This window comes from Phalacrocorax aristotelis, chromosome 5 (assembly GCF_949628215.1).
Source record: "Phalacrocorax aristotelis chromosome 5, bGulAri2.1, whole genome shotgun sequence".
Taxonomy (NCBI): domain Eukaryota; kingdom Metazoa; phylum Chordata; class Aves; order Suliformes; family Phalacrocoracidae; genus Phalacrocorax; species Phalacrocorax aristotelis.
This window is the reverse complement of record NC_134280.1, coordinates 29,466,672-29,491,559: the sequence shown is the minus strand read 5'-3', so window position 1 is coordinate 29,491,559 and position 24,888 is coordinate 29,466,672. Positions and strand designations below refer to the sequence as shown.

At 38.1% G+C, this 24,888-nt stretch overlaps 1 protein-coding gene across 4 annotated transcripts in view; it reads right to left on the bottom strand.

The window, feature by feature from the left end:
- Window positions 1-24,888, bottom strand: part of PARD3B (par-3 family cell polarity regulator beta) — a 442,892-nt gene that overhangs the window by 162,430 nt on the left and 255,574 nt on the right. For all 4 annotated transcript variants that reach the window (XM_075093709.1, XM_075093712.1, XM_075093710.1 and 1 more), the window contains exon 16: window positions 20,697-20,741. In XM_075093709.1, the coding sequence (XP_074949810.1) occupies window positions 20,697-20,741 (45 nt within the window). The remainder of the gene's footprint in view (window positions 1-20,696; window positions 20,742-24,888) is intronic.

Below are 24,888 nucleotides of genomic sequence, written 5' to 3'. Positions count from 1 at the left end.
AGAGGGTCATGTGAGCAGAAAGAACATACATAACTTCAGCATTGAGAAGATATGACTTTAGTATTGAGAACAATTATTTTGTAGGTCTTAGAACATGAAAAGTGTTTTAAGGGCTTTCTTCCACAAAACTGAATCCTTAGAAAAATCATATCCAATTCATGGAACAAACGGCAAGGAATCTTCCTTCTAAAGAGCTGCAGCAAAGGATTTTGCTGAACTTCTGCAGTGTGCAAAGACAGACTCGTGCCCAATGCCATCTGGCTGTCTTCTGGGGTTTTAACAGACAACTCACAACTGGATTACAATCCCAGCCTTGCTTAAAAATGAAGTAAAGATACTACTTTAGTTATACTGGTTAACTCTGAGACCTAGTCTATACTATTTATTGCTTTACACTTTACATTTGTTTGGGCACATATAGTATAACCCTTCCTTAAGGGGTTTGCAGCTCCTTTGCTAGGTATGTTACAGTGTGTCATTTTAATGAAAAGGCTATTTTTAAAAGGAAACAGGCAAGGATGTGAATGAGAGATCAAATAAAGCTGGTTTCAGAAATCTGTATTTTTGGAAAACTTGTTACGTTCTTAGACGTTTAGCAAATGTGCACCTTGACTTTCATATCCCCCATGGAAAAGGGAACCTGCCCAGATCTCTAGGTTTTGTTTCCCCTGCAGCAATCTTTAATATCCTAAAGATGTTACTCTATTAATTACCAAGTTATATGTTTATGCAGTTTTGCATTGCTACAATGTGTTTAAATGGCAAATTAGAAAAGCTAACAGAACTGCTGCAAGGAACAACTTAGAATATGATTTAACAGTAGTAGCAAATGAATACAAACTTTTCGTGATATTTTCTTATTCTTTTTTTTTTTTTTTTTGCCTACATACAAGTGACTTTACCTTACTCCCTTTCACTTTCCCAATAAATGTAGAGTAGGTACAAATATGCTCCAAACATAGTATGTTACCAGACTGCAGAAATGTAAGGTCAAGAGAGAAGAAAGTGTTGTTCCAATTCTTCTTGGCAATATCCCTCACTGACCAATGGGGACATTTATGGAGAAGTTAGTCAAAGCACTACAGTAAATTACAATCAAAAATTCCAAATTTCTCCAGGTTTAACAAGATGGTAAGCAGCAGCCACAGTGCTACTGCAACCAAGATACCTCAATACAGGTTAATCAAATGATATTTTAATTCAGATAAATCCAAGATGGCTTATCTTAGGAAAATAAAGGTTTCCTCTAAGATGGGATTCAATAATATTGGAAAACACACGATTCTGCTCAGTGACTCCATACACTCTTGAAGCATGAACTGAAGTTCAGCTATGAGTAGATCAGGATGCACTTGGACAATCAGACTTTTAATCAACCGTAACAGGAAAGTGATACAGTACCATGGATCAGGTGCAAAACTCTTTAGTATTAAATAATCCAAATATAAGAAAGATAGCACATCAATCTCTTTTGGCCCTCAAAATCCAGACACTGTCCATAAACACAGTTTACTTACACATGAAGGCAAATATATTTGGCTATATATACACAGAGGCAAACAACGTAAAGGTATAAAACTTCATTCTTTGCAATCATGTCGCTTCTCAGCTGCATTTCTACATGGTATGAGAACACAGAAATTAGATACTACTACTTGTGTTACTAGCCCTTCAGCAGATTCTTAAAACTAAATAATGAGTATTACTAATATTCTTGAAATTACAAGTTTTTGCTCCAACTACAATAAAAGAAAGTCTCATAAACATTAAGAACAAATGCACACAAACATTTTAGAAACTTTCAAGGATATTAAGTAGCTCTGCCAGATGTCTCTGTCAATATCACATCATTTTATTTTACCTTTTTACAGTGGGTAGTGCCGCAGTTTAACTTTTTCATGTTGCCCAATCAAGGGTGTTTAATATTTTCCACATTGTAAGGAAATAGCTCTCATGATCAATGGCTACTTTACAAAAAAACCTTTCAGTATCTATATGATTACAGTAACTTTTTGTTTCTTCTGTTTCGAGAGTGAACGCTTGCATCTATAGTCTGCCCTGTTTCCTACTTTTTTGTGAATATTTTCACCCTCTCTAGTCTTTCTGACTGTGGACCAGTTATTTCCTCAGCATTACGAGGAAAATTTGGTTAATCTGTGGAATGCATGCCATTCCATTTCCTCAAGAAGTTAATGCAAAACAAGCCATACTGTGGTTGGGCATAGACTTATGGCTATCAATTACTTCAATATTTATGTAATTCGTAAAACTTCATGCATATTATCATAGAGTTAATCAGAGCTGCTTGGCAGCTTCTTCCTTCACCCTTTAATGAGTATGTCAATCCTCATATTGGCTAGTGATACATACTAAGGAATTTACTTCAGAGCAGAAAACTAAAATCAGATTTTGAAACACTGAGGTTAATGTATTTAAAATAAATGTAATGGTTCTTCTACCATATGCTTAATTGGCCCCCCTGCGAAAAAGAAGTCCCACAGGAAGGAGCAGGAAGCTACTAGCTGGGTTCATATCTTGCCGTAAGAGAAAAAGAAAGTAGCGGGTAATCAATCATAATTTCTCTTCACAGCAACAACCCTGATAAACATTTATGTGAATAATTTTGTTGTTGTTGTGGATACTAAGAGTTTACATGTGTTCAAAGGGAAGCAAGAAAGCTCAAGAGAAGCAAAATCTATTGAAGATTAGGAGATAAATAGAAACTGCTTTTGCCTTCAATTTTTAAGTTGCTGAATATTTGAAGGCAAAGACAGCTCCTGGAGAAATAAGATATAAACTTGTCATATCTCTGTGTTTCTCATTAGGCATTAGCATTTGGTGGCATGAGAAAGCGGATATGGGCTATACAGACTTCTTGTCTGATCCAGTATGACCACTGTTACCTTCTTGGGATGTGTGACAGATGAAAGGTGTCCAGAACAACAAATAAAAAACAAAACCCCAAAAATAAAGATGACACTGCTTCCAGTTCCTAACAATTCTTCATTACTTGCCTTATGAAAACACACAGAACCTCTCTAATCATGGGCCAAAACCTCACTGCACTTGGTGTTAAACCAACTCAAACCAGAATAATATTCAGTACCTCTAATAATTTTTCATTAAGCCTATCTGTACTTCTGCAATACTGGCTCTCTTTTGAGTGGCAAGACTATGGATCCCTGTTTCTGCAGTGATTTATGTATGATTTGTCACCACTTTGTAAAGTACAGTTCATCTTCTGTTACATTACCTTTACACTCCTATGCCTCAGATGTTTTCTATTTTAAACAGAAAAAACAGATGTTTTGGCACAATATTAATTTACTCAGATTTCACATTCAGATTGAACCTGAATTGTTAAGGTAAGTACAGTATTTCAAATGAAACTTGCAAGCATCAGCCCATAACAGAGCTAATAACAAGTTCCTGCCTCACCTTTTAAAGATGATATTAGCAGTTCATTTCTTCTGAAAAGCAATATAGAAGAACCGAGCACAGAATTTACTGATGTTCTCTTAAACTGTTCTTGCTATTTCAAGTCAGTTCTGACAGAATGGTCCTTTCTTGCTTAGGTGGTGTTCACAGAGTGGGTTAATTATTGTACAAATAGATTATAAAAAAAACCAAACCAAAATCAAAACCCCACAAACAACCAAACCAACCAACCACCACCCTTAAATCTGTTTTAGCACAAAGCCCTCTGATGTGGAATTGGTATTTTGTGTCAGCTTTAGTATAGTCTTATTGCTGACTCTCATTCTTCAGTGTCTGTGCTCTTAGCTCTTGGAAGACTTAAATGATTACAAACATCCTACCTTCTAGTTCATTCAGTTTGATCTAAAATGGCTACATTGAGTAAGAACTAATACTGATATTATCTTATATCGTGCGACGGTTAAATTTTAATCATTAGCTTTTCTTAGTCCAATTAAGCAATTAAACTGCTTAACTTAAAGCTACAGGCAATTGACTTATATGAAGGTACTAAGAAATTCTATTTTAAGTTGAAGAACAATTCCCCACCAAAGATAACAAACACATGAAAGCTCAGATTGCAAAAGCATGTGTCAGTATTAGTTATTCTAGTATTGCTGGCCTTTTCATTGTTTATTGATTCTATTTACTCAGGTAGTCATTCCTGGGTTCCATTTTCTAAAAATCACTAACAAAATGGGCACTCTGTTCTCCTACTGCAAATTACAATGCAAGTGAAGACTCTTAACACCCTTTAAGTGTAACTCATCATTGAACTGGGAGAAGAATTACTGCCTCTGCTTCTTTAACTATAAAAATTTCCTTTAAAATGTCAAAGTTCTCTTCTTTCAGTTTGGATCACGAAGTATTTGCTGTAACAAGACAGAAGACAGAATGAAAGAGGTGGAGCGTCTAATGCCCAGTCATGTAGATCTGAAAGGAGTTACAGTTGCAGAAACATTTATCGTAGCTGAGCATTGAGGAACACTGAAATGAGCAGGACTACCTGCAAGGTAAGCAACTGCTCAAAACCAAACAAGGGCAGAGTTTGCTCTGCATTTGATCATTTTACTGCTTCTTTTACTCTAGGTGAGTATCAGAAGGTCCTTGCATCTCCAGTTGAAATGAAGTACTAAACATACAAAAGGGTGTTAGAACCTAGCCAAGACTCCTCAAAAAAAACCACCAAACCACCACAAACAAAAAAACCCACATAACAAACCAAAAAGCAACCAACTCCAAAAAACATGGAAAGAGCGTTTGGTTAATCTGCATGCATATATATATATGGTGCTAGGAAGCTGGGGTTTTCCTCATTGAACAGGAGTTAAAGGAACATATTATTTTGGCTTGAAGCAATCAAGTACATAGCCACATCTCCTGTCACTAATAACATTCACTACCTAAACATACTCTCTCTGTTGCTGCTGTGTCTCACAGGGTGAAGGAGCAGTATGAAAGGCAGGTAAGCTAACCACAGACACGTGCCACTGTGCTGACTGGTGAGTGCTTAGGTCAGAATTTTAAAAGATTACTTGCGGGCTCTTCAATGAGGGGAAGAAGAAAGGTAGGAAACAAAAAGGAAACTAGGCAAGCAGAAAGTCTATATAGGAATTGGACTTCATGAAATATTAAGTACTTGCTCTTGCAAAATGAATGCTTCAGGCTTGTGCCCTGTAACGCATAACCCCCCACTTTATTTACAATAGCTAAGATGCTTAATCTTTTTATACTATCACTTTATATTGTTCCAAATCCAGAGGTTTAGGCCAAGCACTAGCTACTTGAAGTCAAAGCAATTCTTTAAGGCATATGTGGTTTATAGACTACAGCAGGATATTCCTACATAGTTTTCTATATTAATAAAGAAACATTTTTATTTGTTTATACATACAGTAATACTGTATCTACTACACGCTAAATAAAATGCATTATTTATTTGCATTTTCCTGTCTGATTTTCTGAAAAGGTTCATGAAATTTTAATGAAAGCTGTTAAAGCAACAGACTATGTATTAAAATTCTATACAAGAAATGACCTTAAAAGAGTACTATTACATCGCAAAGTAAAGAGCTTAGGGTGGGAGAATGCCACAGCAGACGTGTCCACTGTTAACTTATCTTCCTCTGTGCACTCATTGTAATAGACTTTCACTTTATGTCCCAAATACATTGACAATTTTATTTACAAAAACTCCAGCTTCCTTCCTTCAGGAGAGATCTACAAGTATTTTCTTCCACATGTACAGCAATTACCCTCCCCCTCCTTTCTTACTCAACACACACTTTAGTATCTACTCTGACATCAGCATTAAACAGTCCTTCATCCATCTTTCTCTGAAACACCTGATAAAGTAGTAAATTTTTTTTAAATAAACATTAATGATGTCATTTTAAGAGAAATGTGTACTATCTGTGTCTCAGAGACAAGGAGATGAAACAAAAGGATGAAGATCAGTTCAGGTTCCCATTTTAAGATTCTCAAGACCTGATTCCCCTGCCCTCCACTTTCTCTTCTGAATACTTAACTAGCATTTCATGGACTCACAGCACTATTGCCAGTGACTTTGGTTGCAGCCTGAATATATTCAGCACTTCTACAAATCAGCACACGTGCAGGTCAGGCACCAAAACAAGGTGAAGAACACACTATCTCATTGTGCGTGGTTTAAAGACACCTCCCCGCTCCCAGCAATTTTGAGGTACAGGCACAGCTAGAAAATAATTCAAGCAGCATTTAATGGCTAGAAAACAGGAAAAAGAATATTTTTCCCTGAGATCATCTACTCCACTAACATCACACCCTCCAACTAGAATATACCAAACAGCTACACATCTTAAAACTTCAACAATAAATGAGGCAAGGGCTGGGCCTCACACAACAGCATTCATTGCCCTTAAGCAGATGCCTCTTGTGCTCTGAAAGTAAAGCCTTTGGGTAGAATTAGGTTCTGATTATGTAAGTCTCACACCATCAGCATCTAGTAAAGGGGTGTGAGTTGCCTTTGCAGACTTCTTAAACCTTCAAACTTGTGTTCTTTTAATAGAATTTGCATATACAGTTTCCTAGGTGTGGGGTTTTGTGGGGTTTTAAGCGTGTTTGGTTATGTTTGTTTTAAAGAAAAGAAGTTTTCTTTACCACAAAGCTGACTGCCACCCTTTTCTTTCCCGTGTGGTTTCTCGATCCTTCATCCTAGATCAGCACAAGCTAGTCTCCCTCCCTCTTTCAGTCACGTCACCCTTTTCCACACTGCATCTTCTCACCTAGCCACATGCTCAATTCTCCCTTTTCCTCCCATCCTCAGCATCCTTTTCCAGCTCCCTACCCCCCAGCTTGCCATCTTCCCCAGCCTCTACCCATATATTCCTACCTTTTCCTCTCCTAAATAAAAACAAACATCAGAGTTATTTTAAGAGACAGTAAAAGAACAACCTCTGTCAAAAAAGCAAATAAAACCCATGGTTCAATTGACACTTGAATGGAAAGTTTTACTTCAAACGGCTCCAGTTTCACAGAATCTGCAATGGGATGTGTCATGCATGCCACTTAACAGGTGATAACACAGTGACTACTGCACACTACAGCCATACTTCAAACACAGAAAGAGAGTAGAAAAAGCAAACCATGAGTAAAGGAGACTAAAGGTTTTTCCTGAAACTTAATTATTTATCCATATTTCCTACAGGATGGCAGAAAAAGAATGGTTGTAGGTTTTTTTTTTTTTAATGTATTTGCTCTTTTAATATAACTCAAACTGAGAATTAGTCTTTGTAGCTATTTTGTGATGTATATTTCAGTAATAAGCAGTGAGTTATTTGATGCAATGGCTGACAAAATTTAGTCCTGAATGTAATGCTCATTTTTTTTTTGAACCTTTAAAATTAAAACCAGTGTGCATTTTTAGAGAAGAACTACATTCTAGAAGCTTTGATCAAAAACTTTTGTCATTTTGTTTTCAGAATTAAGCATCTGAGCAGATTATAAAGCAATTAAAAAAAAAAAAGAGGCATCTGAATCACTACACTATATTGGGTTTTTCTTTCATAACATCTCTGTTTGTCAACAGAGCAGTATTACAACTGGCAACCAGAAAACCAACCCCTTTTTTGAATACAGGAGTTTATGCCAACTGCAAATAGCAACAAAGACTGTAATTACATGAAAAATCCCAAACAAATCAATGCCAGATCCTCTGTCCTGGTCCTACTGCACAGAGAGGCTTCAAAACTGCCATAGCAAGTTAACTGGGTCTTTTGTTTGCAACCTTTGTAAGTGCAATCACCCTTCAGTATCAGATGCAAACTTCTAGTGCCAAGTTCTAGCTCTGTTCTGTTTGTCCCTCCATTTGCCAGGTCCCGACCAAAGAACTGGAAGAGAACTGATCCCTATTTAAGCTTTCAGTATGGCAGAGTCAGGGTCTTGCTGTTATGTGGCACTAAGGAAACTATAATACTGAAATTGGGCAAATTGTAGCACTAGGGTCTGCCTCTCTCCAGTGAATTTGCTGCTTTGCCCCACGCTCACTATTCAAACTAGACAGAACGTCTCCCTCCTACTCCCTTATAAGTAAGCAAGCAAGCAAGAGAACAGGAAATGGAGATGGTCTCCCAGAAAAAAAGCCACTAATACTGACACATGCTGTGCAAGTAGCTGTCCCCAGGACCTGATTGTACCCTGTGTTCTCTCCTGGCCACCGGGAACAGAGGGGAACCATAAGCAGAACAGTAGGCAGAAGGCTCTGCATGGACTCGTACCTGAATGGCAAAAAGAACTCAATGAAATAAAGATTATGTGGATATAACTGCACTAAGTCTGCTAATGTCCTTGAAACTCTGGAGGTGAAGCTTTCAGGTCACAGATTTGCTCCCATCCCAGATAGATACCCAATCCACAACGTTGGGTTTTGTTTGGTTTTTTTTTTTTTTTTTTTTTTTTAATTTAAGAGCCACTTGAAGAGGAGGTAAGGATTAAAGAAAGGATTTTTACAACAGAAGGTGAAGAACTAAAAGGGCAGGGATCAGATATAGAATAGCCTCAGTATAATGTCAGACTACTGGGGGGGGAGGAACTCCGCATTTAATTTCCTTTAAAAAAACGCAAACATAAATAAGCTTGGTCTCATGTCAATAGGGATCTTCTGTGCACTCATAAGGTTAAGAAATCAATCATTATGCTTATTACTTGTAGACTAAAAATTAAATCCCTGGAAACTACATCAACCACATGCAAGACTAAATTAAGGGCAATGAGAAATTTCATCTATCAAGACATTAGGCAGAAAAGAAGTGTAAATACTAGAGAAGCTGGTTGTTTTGAAAGGGCAGCATGGTGCCATTGTCTGAGGTAGGAGGAAAGTACCTGCTGGTAGTTGATCGTAACTCAAGGAAGTGCTTTCTGCTCTTCTGTGAAATGCTTTCCATTTGGGTTGCCACTGGTACGTACAGAAAAAACTTTCCCACCCTGCTCAGGTTGAAACAAAGCATTTCAGTAGGACACTTAATTAGGGATGATATTCTGGGTACTTTTGGAGTGCTGTGAAGGTAAGCGTTAAGTAGCATTGCTGTATTGAAAGACTCACTAAAAAGAATGCCGTTTCATGAGACATACAAATAGCAATGTAATTCTTTTCTTCAAAGTTAATTTCTGAACTGTATTGCTCTGCACAGCTTTTATTATGCAAAGACATGCATTAATAAATAGCACCAGCAACCCATTTTATATAATAAAACCTTATTTCAAATGTTATGGAAGGCAAACACTGTACAAGATACTATTCCAGAAGTGAGCTGGACTAGAAATATCAATTACTGGTAGCTACCTTCAAAATCCTTCTTATTGACATGGCAACATGATGGGAGTTCAAAATAAAAAATGAAGAAGGATCATTCAAAGTGGAGAATTATAAATACTTCTGTGTCTCTATTCAAGCCTCAGAAGGTAAATGTAATTGGCAAATACATGTTATTACAGAATAAAAAAAATCCCGCAAAACCAAAAACAATCAAATAACTGAAACAAAACCACAACAGTTAGATCTTCTACGGGGCTATGTAAGTTTTAACTTTCAGATGACTAGTTTAAAAAAAAGAAAAAAAGTGTCCCCTTCCCCTCCTCAGCCAGTAGCTCATTTAGTTCAGTGCTGCTCTTTCTACATCCCATACTTCATTCTCCAAAATATAAGTTAGAAAGCCAGATGTATTATCTGGGAAGTTTTCCAAATTCATTAACTCCTTGGCACCAATGACTTCAGAATAGCCACTGCCAGCACTGAATATTATGCCCAGCAAAAACCCAGCTCCTGGTGGGAAAGGATTAATAAAATGAGGCATTCGGCAGTGGCTGTTGGTCTCTTTGGTCACAACAAGCAACTAAAAGAACGACAGTAGTTGCCAACACTGATCACAGCCAACTTTTCAGTAGCTAGTACTCTGAAGGTCTTTCCTGAACATCTGCAGATCATTCACCACAAAGCTTGAAAAAATGCACAGATACTACTGCTTGAAGGAATACAAAACCAATAGTCAGAGAAAAGACTGGCAGGAAAGCTGTCGGTCCAGTTCTCACTGCAGAGGGTGGTAAATGTTACCCAGGGGTATTAGAATCATATCGGCACTTTCTCCTCAATTACAGAAGATGCAGTCTGAGGCAACTCATTTTGCTTTCTGAAATGTATGCAGTTTGGCTGTCATGAGCTAAAGGGCTGCTGCTGCTGAGCCTTACAAGGCCCTAGAAATGCAGGAGACCTGATGGATCCACTTGCTGTTTTCAGCTTTCTTAGGGCCAAGGAGGGAGTTCCAGGAAGGAAACCAGCTTACTATCAAGTCATGCAGACACTTTCATGAGCCATCTATTCAAGCACCATCACCAGAGAGGCTCTCTGATTTAAAGGTCAACATACAGCAAGAGGTCTCCAGGATTTTAAACATTAAACTTGTTTTGCTGGCTGCTGTGCCTTACTTTGAATCTCCACTGTTTCAGTAAAAAGCACACCAAGTTCTTTACATTCTTCAGACTTCACAATTATTGTTTCTTATTCTTTGATTAGGGTTGCTGGCAGCTTTCTTGTTGTTTAACATTTTTCCACCTCCAATCACTTCAAATTTAGTAATGATTCTTACTGGGCATGATATTCCAGGATCCAGAGTTGCCAAGATCTCAAGTCCTAATAACCACTTCTGCAGAATTGCAGTATCTATTATCCTGTGTGAAATTCTGCACTAACACAGTTACACTGCTTCTGCATTCAGAGAAAGCTTTATTTCTGCCTGATAGAGCACTCCTCATGTAGACGTATCCATGTTTACAGGCTCTCCTACTCCTGTCATGCCAGAATATGAGGCAGCAGGAAGCTCCAACTCAAAGCAGAGACTTTCTGCAAAGACATGAAGTGTGGCAAGCTCAGCAGAGACAGTCACCAGGTCTCAGGAAGAGAATGGATGCCCCAAACAGCCTACAACTGATAACTCATGCCAGCACCAAACCATTTACTAAAGAGAGGGTTTCAGTGTGCAACAGACTTCTGCAGGCATGCCTCTCCTTCAGTCCATTGCAAGCTGACACAGTGTATTTACCACAGATAGATGACCACTTATTTCAAATACTAGCAGGCCTTACAGTAAGTAGATGCATTCATTACAACTATTAGAAGTCTGCACTTCATTTCACACTACTAAAACGTTCTGGGGTTTTTAATACTCTCTTGACTTGCTTCACTGAATTCTGCACAGAACAATACTCAGCAATACTGACCAGGGGAGAAATAGCAACTATGAAGTGTGAACATCAAAACACACCCCTCCCCCCTCAAGTCTCAGTTAATATAACACTATGCCCAAGATCACTTCAGGAAATTAAAGGCGGGGGGGGCGGGGGAGGAGGTAGAAGAAATACAACTGTATGGGTATCTTGGCTGGAAAAAAATTCTTGTATGTTGGAATTTCTTTCTTCCTAGTCATCTCTCCTACTTCCATATCACAAGGGAGCTGTAACATTGTTTAACTGCTAAGCATGAAACTTCCCAGGTCACATTAAACAAAGTTCCTGCCCCTTTCTCTGCTCCTGGAGCAAAGAATACTCCCCAAGGAAAAAGGCTGTTGGTTTGCAATCCCTGTATGCCAACAATTCATACTGGGTGATGCATTAGGTCCCATGTTGCTGAGATGTGATGGAAAAGAACTAAATCTTTCACCTCTACTGTTTATTTTTGAAGACTGCAGTTTGGATATCTGCCAGACCAGGCCTCTTCCTCTGAGAAAAGGCCATCAGTACCCCCATGCAGACTTTCCACTCCAAGTTTACCCACACGTAAGGAGGAGGCATTCCTGAATCACTCTCCAGCATCTTGCTCTAATAAACTTAATGTCATAGCTTTAGCAGGCATTTCCCTTGCTATGCATTCACAGGAGCGCTCAGTATACTTCCTAACGCAGAAGCTCTTAAGTTTCATTTCATGGGGGTCAAATTGAAATATCTAACTTTGGTACACTTTTAGGGCACAAGCTTCCTTCACAGAGAAGTCTAAGTTGCTCAGGACTTTCAGGTATATGTACTGGCACTTTTGTTCTTGAAGAGGGAACATGGAAAGAGCTCTGCTGTTGAAACTAGGGTTGGTTTACTACACTTCTGTACTAGAGAAAATTCACATTTGCTGGGTGAGACAGAGTGAAATAAAAGCTTCTGCTCAACTTATGCTTTTACAAAGTCATTTATTCTCTGGTTCAGCAGCTTTCTGTGACCAGCTGGACTGAAAGAAACCCTACCCAGTCCCTGTGGTTCTTAAGGAAAATTGTCCTCCTTTCTGTCTGAGCTGCCTGTTCACTCCATCTGGCATGTAAGAAAGCTTCTCCCTGCTTGTCAGACTCAGCTGCTCCATCTTCTCTCACTCCTTAGGACAGGACTGGACCCAGAGTATAGCAGGCTGAACAAAGCTAAAAGATAGCCATAGCCCTTCAATAGCAAGTAACATCACACAGTCAAAACCACACAAAACAAAGTTTCATTGGCCATTAAACAAAACTCTCAGAAACTCACTTTCAGTTTAGTCTCCAGGACAATAGAGACTCAAACTTGCTCCCCCTCTTCCTTTCTTTCAGCACAAAGACATCTCTGAAGATCCGCAAATCTTCTTTCATCCATGCTTTCTCCCTCAGATGTGTCTCTCTACCCTCTCCACCCCAGTCAACTTCCTTCAGCTCAGGCTGATCCTGGGATCAAAATCTGTGAGTTACAAAATGATTCTTCTCTTCTCCTGAACTTCCTTTTTCTTGCTCCCTTGGCTAAACCAGGAGAATACTATTCTTTTTTGTAGAATTACTTTTTGTTAGGTTAGCTCCCCACAACTCATGGCAGAATTTTAAGAATAATAATGCTGGCATAGAGAGAAAGGGCCCAGAAACGTAGCTAGGCATTTACAAATACGAGGCTATCATGGGAACCTCTTCAGGAGACAGGAAAATATTAAATCAACTATAAAACCTCAATCACAGATCCTTGAATTTGCATCCATGCTGCAGTTGGTCTACGGTCAGCCCTGCTCTAGATCCTAAATCTCACACGAGAACATTTCTACTGCAAGTTTGTTGTTGTTCTCATCAGATCAGATCTATTCACTTTAATGACTGTAGTTCAAAGAAGATCCATGGGCTCTGCTCTGACACACTAAAAGTCAGTCACAGAGCACAAAGAATTCATAAAATCTAAATGAACAGGTGATTTAAGGGAAGATTCTTGTAATTCAAAGATGAGACAGCAGGGATGGTCGTCTTCAGTTTGCAGAGGTTTATTGCCATTTCTTATTCCCTGCTCCTGACACTGGGAAAGTAATTTTATCCCTGGCAAGTAAAATAGTCTTTAAAAAAAAAAATCAATGGAAGTTTGTCATTTGAATTTAGTAAGGATATGGTTTAACATGGCAGATAAGGTGACTTAATAGACAACTGCCTCTGAAAGCCACAGTTCTCACGTCCACCCACTTGCTGAGTTTCCCTTCTACTGGCATGCAAGCTTGCCTCTCTCAAATGAGTGGTTCAAGGAGATAAGCCCAGCACTATTCACGTCTGTCTTTGTTTTCATTTTTGGTTGGTTTAGCGCACTCAACCGTCTCATCAGCTAAGCTGTGGGACTGGAATAAAAGTAGTAATGGGAACCAGGCAGCTGTGGGTAGGAGGTGTGGTGACTAAGTCTGCCTCTTTTGGCAGCAGGAAGCTTTTAGATCAACCTCGTAACATCAAACCACACCCTGAAGTGAGGGATTTTTATCAACAGACGACTTTCTCAGGACCTAACAAAAAAGGGGTCACAACAATCATCATCACACAGTTAATAAAAGTCCTCAAAAACAAGAAAAAAAAGCTGTCAAAGGAATAGTTACAGCTGGTAAGTTACTGGCGGCATAAAATGATTCTTCTCAGAGTGAAAATAAGAGCTTGTTTCCCTCCATAGAGGAGAACCATCTAACCAGGTTATCCATGGGAGCTGTTTATCAGCCACATAAGCCTGGCAGGCAAGGAGGATCGTAAAGACTGCCAGCCTGGCATTCAGAAGAGATTTTGACCAACAAATTGTTTTTCACTCAAATTCAACAATACAGCAAGTTCTGTTAATTTAGAATAATTGTTTGAAGCACTGGAACTGATAAGTGTCCAGCCTGCCTTTTCCTGAGTCAGTGAAAAAAAAAAATTCAAACTTCTCATGCAGAAATACATTCAGTTGTGGGGAAGAGAAGGGGAAGAAGAGAAGATTGCTGTACCAGTCCCATTTTTAATAGCTTCTTAAAAATAATCAATATCTGGAATGTCCAGTTTGAGCTTCTCTTGCTCAAAAAAAAGATTAGAACTTGACAAGAGTTCTAATTTTGTTTTCATCTTGTTTCAATATACTTTCCTGTCTCTGACAGGTTAAAATACATGAAGTTCCAACAGAAAAATGAAAGTTTTTCCAACTAAACATTCATACTTTATATTTAGCACTCTATGTACTAGATGAAATTAAAAGAGCATTTTTCTCAACACTAATTCTTAAGAGTCAGCTTATGAAAGTTGGAGGCTTGGGATTTATTCCTACAGACTTCCAGACTTTAACTATTAAGGAAAAATCCTGCAGCCCACCAGTTCAATATTGTGTGATCCAGTCCCATAGACTTGGTCACAGCATAGTTTTTGTTCTTGTGCAACTAGGCAGTGTTGAACAAGCCCCCTTCCCCCCAGTTCTAACCAATGTAGATGGTTAGAACAACCTATAACATGGAAACCATTATACATATTAAAAAAAAAAAAAATCTTAAAAATTGAAGTCCACTAAAAAACGGTAGTAAAGCCATACTGGTATAGAGTACTAAGCAAATTAATGTATCATCCTAGTTTCACTAGACAAGCTGTGTTTGAAGATTGAAAAAACCAACACTAGGCAAAGATTCAATGAAACCTAAGCATCTTAACTTTTGGACTAGAAATCCTTATAAAACCCAACAACATAATACATTAGATGTAACATCTTTGACTTTAGACCTTACCAAACACAAGTACGAAAGAAAACATCAACCCTGTAAGTGACCTGCAGGAAAAAGGAATCTTATGTTTTGTTTCCTGACTGCATGAGTTGATACAGATTCTCAGATGACAACAATTTATTAGGAACTATATGGTCAAAGGAACACTTTGCTTGGAGAATCATAATCAAAGTTGATGATGATACCACCACCACCACCAGAAAAGAATCATCGAGGTAGAGAGCCCAAAGTGAAGGTAGCAGTAAAAGAATTAAAATCTGGCAAAAATATTCCCACCAATAAAGCATCAAACTTAACCCATAGCTTAATGATTCAAAACATAGAGGCACGGGTTATGGGCAATATGGTGTACTGAAGCATCACAGAAAGAGACTTGCATTTGGTTTTGTGTCAGCCAAACTGAAATAGCACCAAGCACCACACTGGCTGAATGAAGGGAAACTCACACATTGCATAGCTTCCAGCGCCACCACAGTTTGCTTGCCTTCAGTACCCAAGCCAAGATATATAGGTTAGGTTAGGCTACATCAGTATTGCTAAGCTATGCTGCAGTCTACAAAGTATGCAATTCCTTTTCACACTTACAAGAATGATTGACACAACGAAGTATTACACTCTTATTATTAAAGAGAAATAAAATGAATGAAGATCAACCTTTTTCTCCTCTCACAAATGCATAGACAAGTGTCAGATTTTATATGCGACATGCTTTCAGTTAGATAGTGGCAAGGTCCTTGTTTGGACAGGCACTTCACTTGCACACACCAGGTAGCTCAGCCATTTACACGAGTCTTTTCGACTGTGGATCTAGTTACTATATAAATCCATATGAACTCAGTTCTAAACGCAATGTCCCCTTTGAAAAGCCCAGCTTCAATGACATCTACAGCACGAGAAAGTTTGTTTAATAAAATTATAAGATCTGGCACGAGGAGAGGAGAACACCACTTCCCTATGCACCTCTTTGACATAATTGTGTTACCTGGTAATCAAAAGCAAAACAGAATCCAAACTTGCTACAATGGCACCGGTCTCATTCTCAAACAAGCCTAGCAGCATCCACTAAGCTTTTTGCAGTCCTCCGTAATCCCACTATTAACCCTCAACAGAATCCTTGATTAAAAGAAAGCTTTTTGTGCTACATAAGCACCACTGGATTTTGCTGGTGTTCAATAGTTCAACTTTTGCATGATTCTTCCAGTTAAAAAAAAGTTCTTCAGTTTTGTCTGTCCTTCCAAGTCTGAACTCAAATTACAGCAATAAGCAAGTCAGCCATTACATCACACTTCTACCAGAATGGACTGTAACACACTGGATTCTGCCTGCACCAGGCCGTACTTTGTACCTGCAAAAAACTAAGCTGGAATTCTTGAAATCATAGGTTATTTGCAAATTCAGTAGCAGCTGGGCACACCCAAGTTTACTAGAATGTAATAATCTGCACTATAAAAGTGTTATAACAGCTCTTCAGCTCTCTCAAACACTTGCTAGAAATGGTTCAGGAGTTAAGATATACAAAGCACAGCTTCCAGAGGGCACCTGAAGCCATTTTACAATAGAAGCTCAAGAGCAGACATGAGGATCATCCTGTACCACTCAACTTAAAAGCCAAAGGGACATTCAGCTTACATTGAGATGCTAAGGTTGCATCTATACAACAGACCTTTTCACCTACCAATGCAACCATGACTTTCACAATAGGCTGGAGAGCCTTTCCTGAAGGTAATGATGAAGCTTAATCTGTTGCACTTTCCATACCCTAGTCCAGAGGGCCATATAAAAATCTACCAATAAGCCTAATTTTTCAACCACTCCTGTGTCCTAAACCATAATCTTAATCCTCCTACTAGCCTTAATGGTACCTCAGTAAAATTTATTTAATGCAGAATACATCCCAGCATTAAAGGATGCAGAGATGCACCAAGACCTTTAATCCACCTTATTCCAAACTATCTCCACTCACAATCTAAATCCCAGTTTAACAACTCAGTTACCCACATATGAAGCAGTACAGACTGGAGGTCTACCAGATATGTTGGCACTCAGACCTCATCAAAGCCCTGACCTTACAGAATTTAGCTGTACCCTACCTCTTCAAGCTTTCCTTCCCAGAAAACTGATCCTACCCACAGGCTGAACAGCAGCCTGGCAACCGCACTGTCAGCAAAATTAACAGTAAGGGACACAACTTGACCAAAAGTATCCTTCAAATGGACCTACTCAGGTCCTAACCCTATCTCAAGAGATATAGCATTAATTCAAATTCAGCTTGGTAATAGAGCTACCCCTGTATCATTCAACATTAGCGGTACTAATCCATAGCCCAGTCACGTGTTCCTCACATTGCAGCCAACAAGAAAATAAGATCTTCAACTCATCTTGTCTCAAAACTGTCTTGAAACATAACCCCAGCCAAAAGCATGGTCTAGTGACATTAAAATAAAAATAGGAAAGCTTTTTTGCCCATTTTGCTAATTAATATGTCAGAGCTCATAAAGAAAGACTCATCAGCTTTTCTCCAGCTCTACATCATCTGAAAGAGCTGTGTCAGCAGAGACCTCAGTAGACAGTCAATACATACTAAAAATGTTCTAAGCAGTAAATCAGAACACAAAAAGAATTGTAAAAAAATAAAAATAGCTGCAAAGAATTCAGTACTCGATCTCAGTATTTGATATAAATCAGGTTGTTTGATGTACAATAGTCTTGCACTTTCTTATAAATGGTATGCTCCCAGCTGTCCTAGACTCGCTTTTCTAAAAAGCTAAGAGTTAATGAAAAACTGAGCTAAAGTTTGCTGATTTTTCATCTTTGTGAATTTTCAGGGATCTTTTCTGCATTAAGATAGAGGCACCACTTGTCTGCTTCTCATTCTCATCACTGGAATTGAGTTTAGGGAATGCGGACACACTACTGCTGAGCGCACAGGAAGCTTACAGAGGACAAAATCCTCCTTAGAGGATTCAGAGAGGATGCCTTAAACACACACTCTGAACTCTGGTCTTTTCCAGAAAAGGACAGATAGGCTACATCAATACAGCACTCCAGTGCCCTTGCCAATGGTGGTGTGGAAAACATTTGGAACGCTAAGATCACCTGTAAGCACTGCAGGAGTCTTTCATCTGGCAGGATGAAGGACACACCAGCTGTGAGAACCAGAATTCACAGATGCATTTCTGTGAGGGTGAAATATAGGAACAAGCCTCCAAGCCATCCTTCCACAGAACATGCTTACAAGCTCAGGATGTGTCCAGACATGCTTCTAAAAATCAAATCTACTTTTTAAGGAAAAAAAAAAAAAAGGAACTGCTATTTATGGGTGCAATATATAATAAGACAGAAAGATGGGGCTACAGCTACAGATCCTTCTAACGCCTTGGTCTTCTGCAGAATTGTGATAACACTTTTTGAAATGAATACATGCTACTAACTCCTGCTGATGCTCAGTAACATAATGTGCGAGGGTTAGAGTAGATGTACCAAAAGCTGAGACTAAATGCTTGAAAAGCCACTGCCCCAGAAGGAATAGAAAGGATATTTCCCTAGAGAGAATTACTCAACTGTGTATTTCATAGAACAAGTCATGCTGAAGGAGAGAAGGGATAATTGCATTGATTGTTAGTAGGTGATAATTAAATCTGTAGAGAAATATGTTTAATTTTCTGAAGTCTAGAATAGGATGGAAGCTCTTCATTCTGTAATAAGAAAATAACGGTGGTTTGCTCCCAGCACAAGGAGCTGCAATGCCTCCCTTAGCACATTCTTAAAAAAGGTCCCTATACCTATAGGAAGGCAGCAGAAGGAACGATGTTAAAACAAGAGTTCTGTGGTGTGACTGAATGCCAGCAAGCTGCGTATACGATATATAATTCCAAGAAGCATCCAGTAAAAAGGGACCAGAGAAAAAGAATGCCATGTTCTTGAACAAACCTTTAAAATAAATATTTTAATTTGAACAATGAGAAAGCTGAAACTGCAACTTGATTTCTCTTTATGAAGGGTTAGGAAATGGAACATACAGAAGGGAGAAACATATTTCAACAGTAGCTGAACAGTATTTAAAGTGGACAGAACCAAGAAAAATCATTTGCACTCCAACCTTCTCAGAAGTTAGCTAGCTCCTTTTATTCTGAAGGGAAGAAAACGAACCAACCTGTAGGATCTTCGTGTCTATTCCTTAGGTGATCTGTTGACCACTGATTTTAGTCTATGAAAAAAATAAATCTGTGGTACATGTAAGAGGTCTATGAAGGATAAATAAAACAAACAAGCCAAAGTTCAATAAGCATGGGACATATTCATATAAAATTTGTAGGTGTCTTCAAATAGAAAGATTTTCATAGCCATGGTTTTCAAGAATCTGGAGAAGTGTGCAGATCAAATGCTGCTAAAAGTGACATTATAAAGCTTAATGTACCTATAACAACTGATTGCCAAAGAGTTATGATCTCACCAGGTTTCCCTCCAGTATTCTTTGATAGTGGTGAATTCCACTGACCTTTGGAAAACTACATGAGGTTGCAATATTTGTAGTAATTTTTCTGCACAGGAAAAAACTCAAGGGCAACACACCTAGCTTCTTCAAGTTGACAAGATCATTTCTTTGAAGGCTTCACATTCCCAAAACAAAAAGTTGAAAGCATTTTTTCTCCCCAGGAACGATAATGTTACAAGACATATGCACTACCCCTTGATTCAGAAAGAGTATTCAAGAAGTTCACAGACTTAGGAAAGATGCCAGAAAAATTTGAAAAGAATTTGTCTACTAAGTTCAGCAAAAGGTCTTCAGATAAGGAAAATCCACACCAGGGAACTAAAGAAGAACACCCAGTAGCACAGAGAAGGAATACCATAAACAATCAGGAATCTCACAGTTGACCTTCCTTTACATGAAGTCAGCTTTTTAGTTCTATCAAAGGGGTGGAAAAAGGCAACGTGCAACCACGCTACAAAGGGGCAGCCTGAAACTTCAGGGTTCTCTAACATCAGAAGAGATTGCTGAATAACTTGAGTTTTCTAGAAAGTTTAAGGTTTCTTATGTCAGCTTAGCCATGGCTTGTGAAAAATTACAATCTTATACAACTTTTCCTTGGAAGTTCTTAAAATACAAGAACTGTAAGTTGTGGAGTACTGTGGTGTGGTTTGCAGTATTTATTTAACAAGTAGGTACAGTAATGACAGCAGTATGGACTGATTTTTTTTATTGCTACGGCCTGAGAAGTTTAAGAAAAACACAATTATTTCTACTGCACAGGCCCAATGAAAAGAAAAGCTTTGACATTAATTTTTTTAATCTGTAGATTTTTTTTTTTTAGTGTAATCTTCATTACTTCTGGTAATGGAACTGGAACCCGGAGCAAGGAGGAAAAGCAAGGAATATTTATATTTTTCAAAATGTGTATCATTTAAATCTCCACACTCCAAAAACACACTGCGCACTTGCCCTTATTTGAAAGGGCATCTTCTTCAGTTTGCAACACCTGCACTGAAAAAAAAAAGTTACAGCTTTTCCTGCAAATGACTCAGCTACATACACTGCCTGGCAAAGAACAATCCCTAATTCATCATTGTACAACTTGGAGTCAGTGCATACAAAGTAAAGCCTTAATTTGCAGCTCTTCTAGTCACCACTGTATCTGTACGCCCATTTCGCTTACTACCCATACTACTTTCAAGTTGCTGACTTTTCCTCCAAAACAGGAGAACAGCTTACCTGATTTGTGTCCGGCCAACAAACCAACTTTGCTTTCATCTGCCACTGGAGGAATAAAAGAAAAGGCACAAAGATCAGAAACATATTTAAATTCACAAGCCTTTGAAACACTGTCAAATTATTTCAGACACACAGAAACATAAATCTTTATATTGTAATCGTTTGTAAAAAGCCTTTTTTTACCTAACCCACCTGGGGTGCTTCAAAGTCCAAATATCTGAATCAAAGCCCCCTGAAACCAATAAAAGGACTACCAGCAGTCCTTGTGGTTTACAGATCAGGACCTCCGCACTTACACTCAAAACTGAGTTGTCAGAAGAGCAATTGCATTTGTAAATAACTCATCTTGCCAGACAAATCACAGGGCATAGGAGAGTTGTAACATTTTCAGATCAAAGACCTCAATTGGTAAAAAGAATCCAGATGTGGAAACCTTCCCATCTGCAAGACATCTCACTGACTCACAGGACCCTCTGCAGAAAATGAGGTCTCCCAAAACCTCATCTTTTGGAAGGCTTATGTTTTTTTCTATGTTATGATTTATTTTATCTGTAAGTTGTACCTTTGCAGTATTTCACAACATTCTATAAAGAAAGATGTTTACAGTAGCAACAGTTTGCAGACAGACTGGTGGAGGAGCAATTTCTGAATGTGACAAAAACTGTAGTTTTTCTTCAGTAACTGCACTTCAGTTTATTATCATATATCTCAAGAAACTAATTAAAATACTCTCCCAGAGGGCTGAGGGGAAGAACCAATCACCATTTCTTAAAATGAATTCTATGCAAAGAAATAGTGCTAATGTAATGTTGGGGATGATAAAACAAGCACAGGAAATGAATGTTAGGGTTGAAAGCTTATCCTTCAACTCTGCCTGCCCAAGCCTCCCTTATATTATGCCTTACAACGTGATCTCTTTATACGATAAAGTAAGTTGTCAAATCATACCAAAAATACTATAAATGCGACCATACACAAGCTTTGCATAGTGGTCACCATAAAAAGTTTACATACAGGGTTATCTGTAGTGATAAAGGAATGTGCTATTTTCTACGCAGGAAAGAACAGTGCAGTAGTTACTGACATTTAGGAGCTACTACCGGGAAAATAATCACAGTACATGTTTTCTTATATTCTCTCACCACTTCACTTTTAGGGAAGCTCTTCCCCCTCAAAAACCAGCACCGGATTCACGACTGGAATTCACGACTGGAATCATGAATCCACAAACTGACCATTGTATCTCTTCTCCACCTTTGTAATCTAATGTCATCTGATTATCAGTAAAACTGACATAGTGCAGTTTTATTGCGGGACGCAGATGCTAATAAAGTAAGACTGCTGTGTTATACAGAGATGCTGCAAAAAATAAAAAAAATAGCAGTGGGGCTAGTCAAAATTAGAAATGCAACCAAAATTCATGGCAGTTCTGTACTGCTTGCCCTTTAACCTTTCTTCTAGGTTTTTCTAGTCCCTGGAAGTGATAACTATTTACTTCCTTGCTATGCAGTTTGATCCTATAACACACAATGACTGGACAGTGATTTCATATAATGATAGTTCAACTCCTTTTCTACCTCCCTTCCCCCAAATTTACCTCTAAGCAGAACAACCGTGGAAAGCTTTAGTCCCAAAGGTCAGTGTTTTGACAAGTTATGATTGTGTGAAAACAAGGGATTATAAAGGAAACTGATTTGCAACCTTAATTATAGCAGTCACTAATGGCAACCACTATAATATATGATAATTGCTTGCAGTAGGTTATGTTACAGTACATAGGAGCTTTAAAAAAAATAAAAGATACTAAGATTCACGGCATTTTTTTTAAACTATGCTGATGACTTAGTTTGCCTGAAACTAAGTTTTACATTATTAAAAGGGATAAATCCATTTAACTTAATCATACTTTACACACCAGCTTCACACACACAAATTAGATTTTAATACTGGAGGGAAAAAAGGAAGAATAAAATGATTAGAAAATGAAAAATAATCTTACCAGACTACAAGGTTAGTGTTATGAGTTTAAGCACACACACACAAAAATTGGAAAATGCAAAAATTAAATTTTTATAGCAAAGTTGGAGCAAAATATGTGTGCCCCTCCACAGGGTAATTTTCATTTCATGGGATATTACACTTAGGCAATGACTTCCAGGATGGCCATCTTTCATTAGACTGAACAGGAGTGGCACAGACAAGTCCATTGGATGAGAATCCCATTCTTTCCCTCATTTCCTCGAGGAACGACGAGAAGATGACCGAAAAGAAGGAAAAGGCTAATGGCAGGTAAATACGTTGTATGCCAAAGTTTACAACTTTGTAACTGAAGATTTCATTAGGAAGTACATAAGATCACCTGTTCCACAAAATCACATTTGAAAACACTGCTCCGCATGATGTTAAGAATTCATGCAAGCATTCAGTTTTGACAAAAATAGTATTTCTCTGGCTATCTTCCCTGGCTTTTGAAAAAAGCAAGACTGAAGTGGAAATTCATTTTTTAAGATTCTACTAGCGTTGGCCTATCTTTGCAGAAAGGCACCTGAAAGATTTTAAACAGGACAAAAATACTGTCTACTCTTAAAAATCAAGTTAAAAAAAATTCTAATTATTTTCATATTGCAACATCACAAAGTAATTACATTGCAACTAATTATGAAAAATTTCAGCTCAAGAGGATCACACTTGGGAATGTGCAGTGCCAGACTGGAATATATCAGGAAAACATTTATAACTAAATTTCAACTCTAATTATTTTTATGAGAACACTAGAAATACTACATATTCTTGAGCCAGAGTTGTTAAATGCAAAACATTTAAAAAAAATGAAACCACCTAATTTGGGGACTGTAAACACAAAACAAAAATCTGGGAAGGATCAGTGCAAGGGAGTAAATACATTCACAAAGAGGAAGAAACTTCAGAACTTGTAAATCAAACAAACACTTCACATTTTGAAATGTCCCTGGAACTCCAGGGGATGTTAGTTCATGAAGTTATTGATATTTGTCCATATAAAACACGTGAGCTCTTTTAAAGTAACATCTATAATTTAGGAACTGCATTTTCACCACAGAAGCCAGTTAGGTATTCTTTGTCAGTACTCGAATTAATTGCTGAAATACAAGTGACGGAAGTTCTACAGTCAGGTAATAAAAGCACGGACATTTCAGGGACTAGCAAGACCACGGGTTGTGAAGGATGCAAAATTACTAAAACAAACAGATCTTTCCAGCTGATAGCAAACAACCAATTATTATTTTTTTTAAAACTACGCCAGCCACCACAACAAACGGTAAAAAACCCTACCCCTCTATGTTAAGAATAATCAGATGTATTGGGATTTCCTGCGGTAATATTCTGGAGTGCTGTTTTGCTTTAAAAAAATAAGTAGTACTGTTCAGCAACAGTAAAAGTACCCAACAACGCACCCATGTCCTTCCACATAATCTTCTGATTGCCATTTCTGTGCCCTACTCAGGGTAACATAGTAGCCATTTTATTTCAATTGCGTGATTTTCAATGATTTAACACACAAGCCACCTTCTGTACTGACTCAGAAAGTTTCCATCAAAATACAGTCCAGGATTACCTAACAAACTGCTTCCCAGCTATGGTTTGGAGAAGCCCAAATCAATGCTGTTGCCAACTGTGATAACCAATTTCCCTCCCTTTGCCCAATTCACTCACTGTACCATTATATTATTTTTCTCCAAAACAAGAAGTTACTACTATTCACACATGATACGCGGTACTACTATTCAACATAGTGCCTCTTGTCTAAAGGATCAATTTTGCATGTTGACTAAGGAGCTACTAAAAATCTTCTAAACCTGTGAAAGCTACTTGTATTTCTGCTGGATAAACTGACACATACCTTTGAAGACCAGCTGCAGTTCTGCACTCAGAAAAGACGCAAACAAGGATTAAAATTACATTTAATGGGAAACGATAAGAGAGAGTGAAACATCAAAGAATTTCCTGGAAAACAAATTTCCTGATACCTTTATTAGTAGGAACTAATAGTGGGAAGCCCAATATAAAATTCCTTATTATATATTAACAAGGGCTGTATCCCCAAACCACATATACAAATTATACTTCTGTGCTTTTTAGAATCCATAAGTTTCTATGGTAAAACCACATGAAAATGAAACAAAGCTAAAATTGGTCACTGTTTTTTTGATGA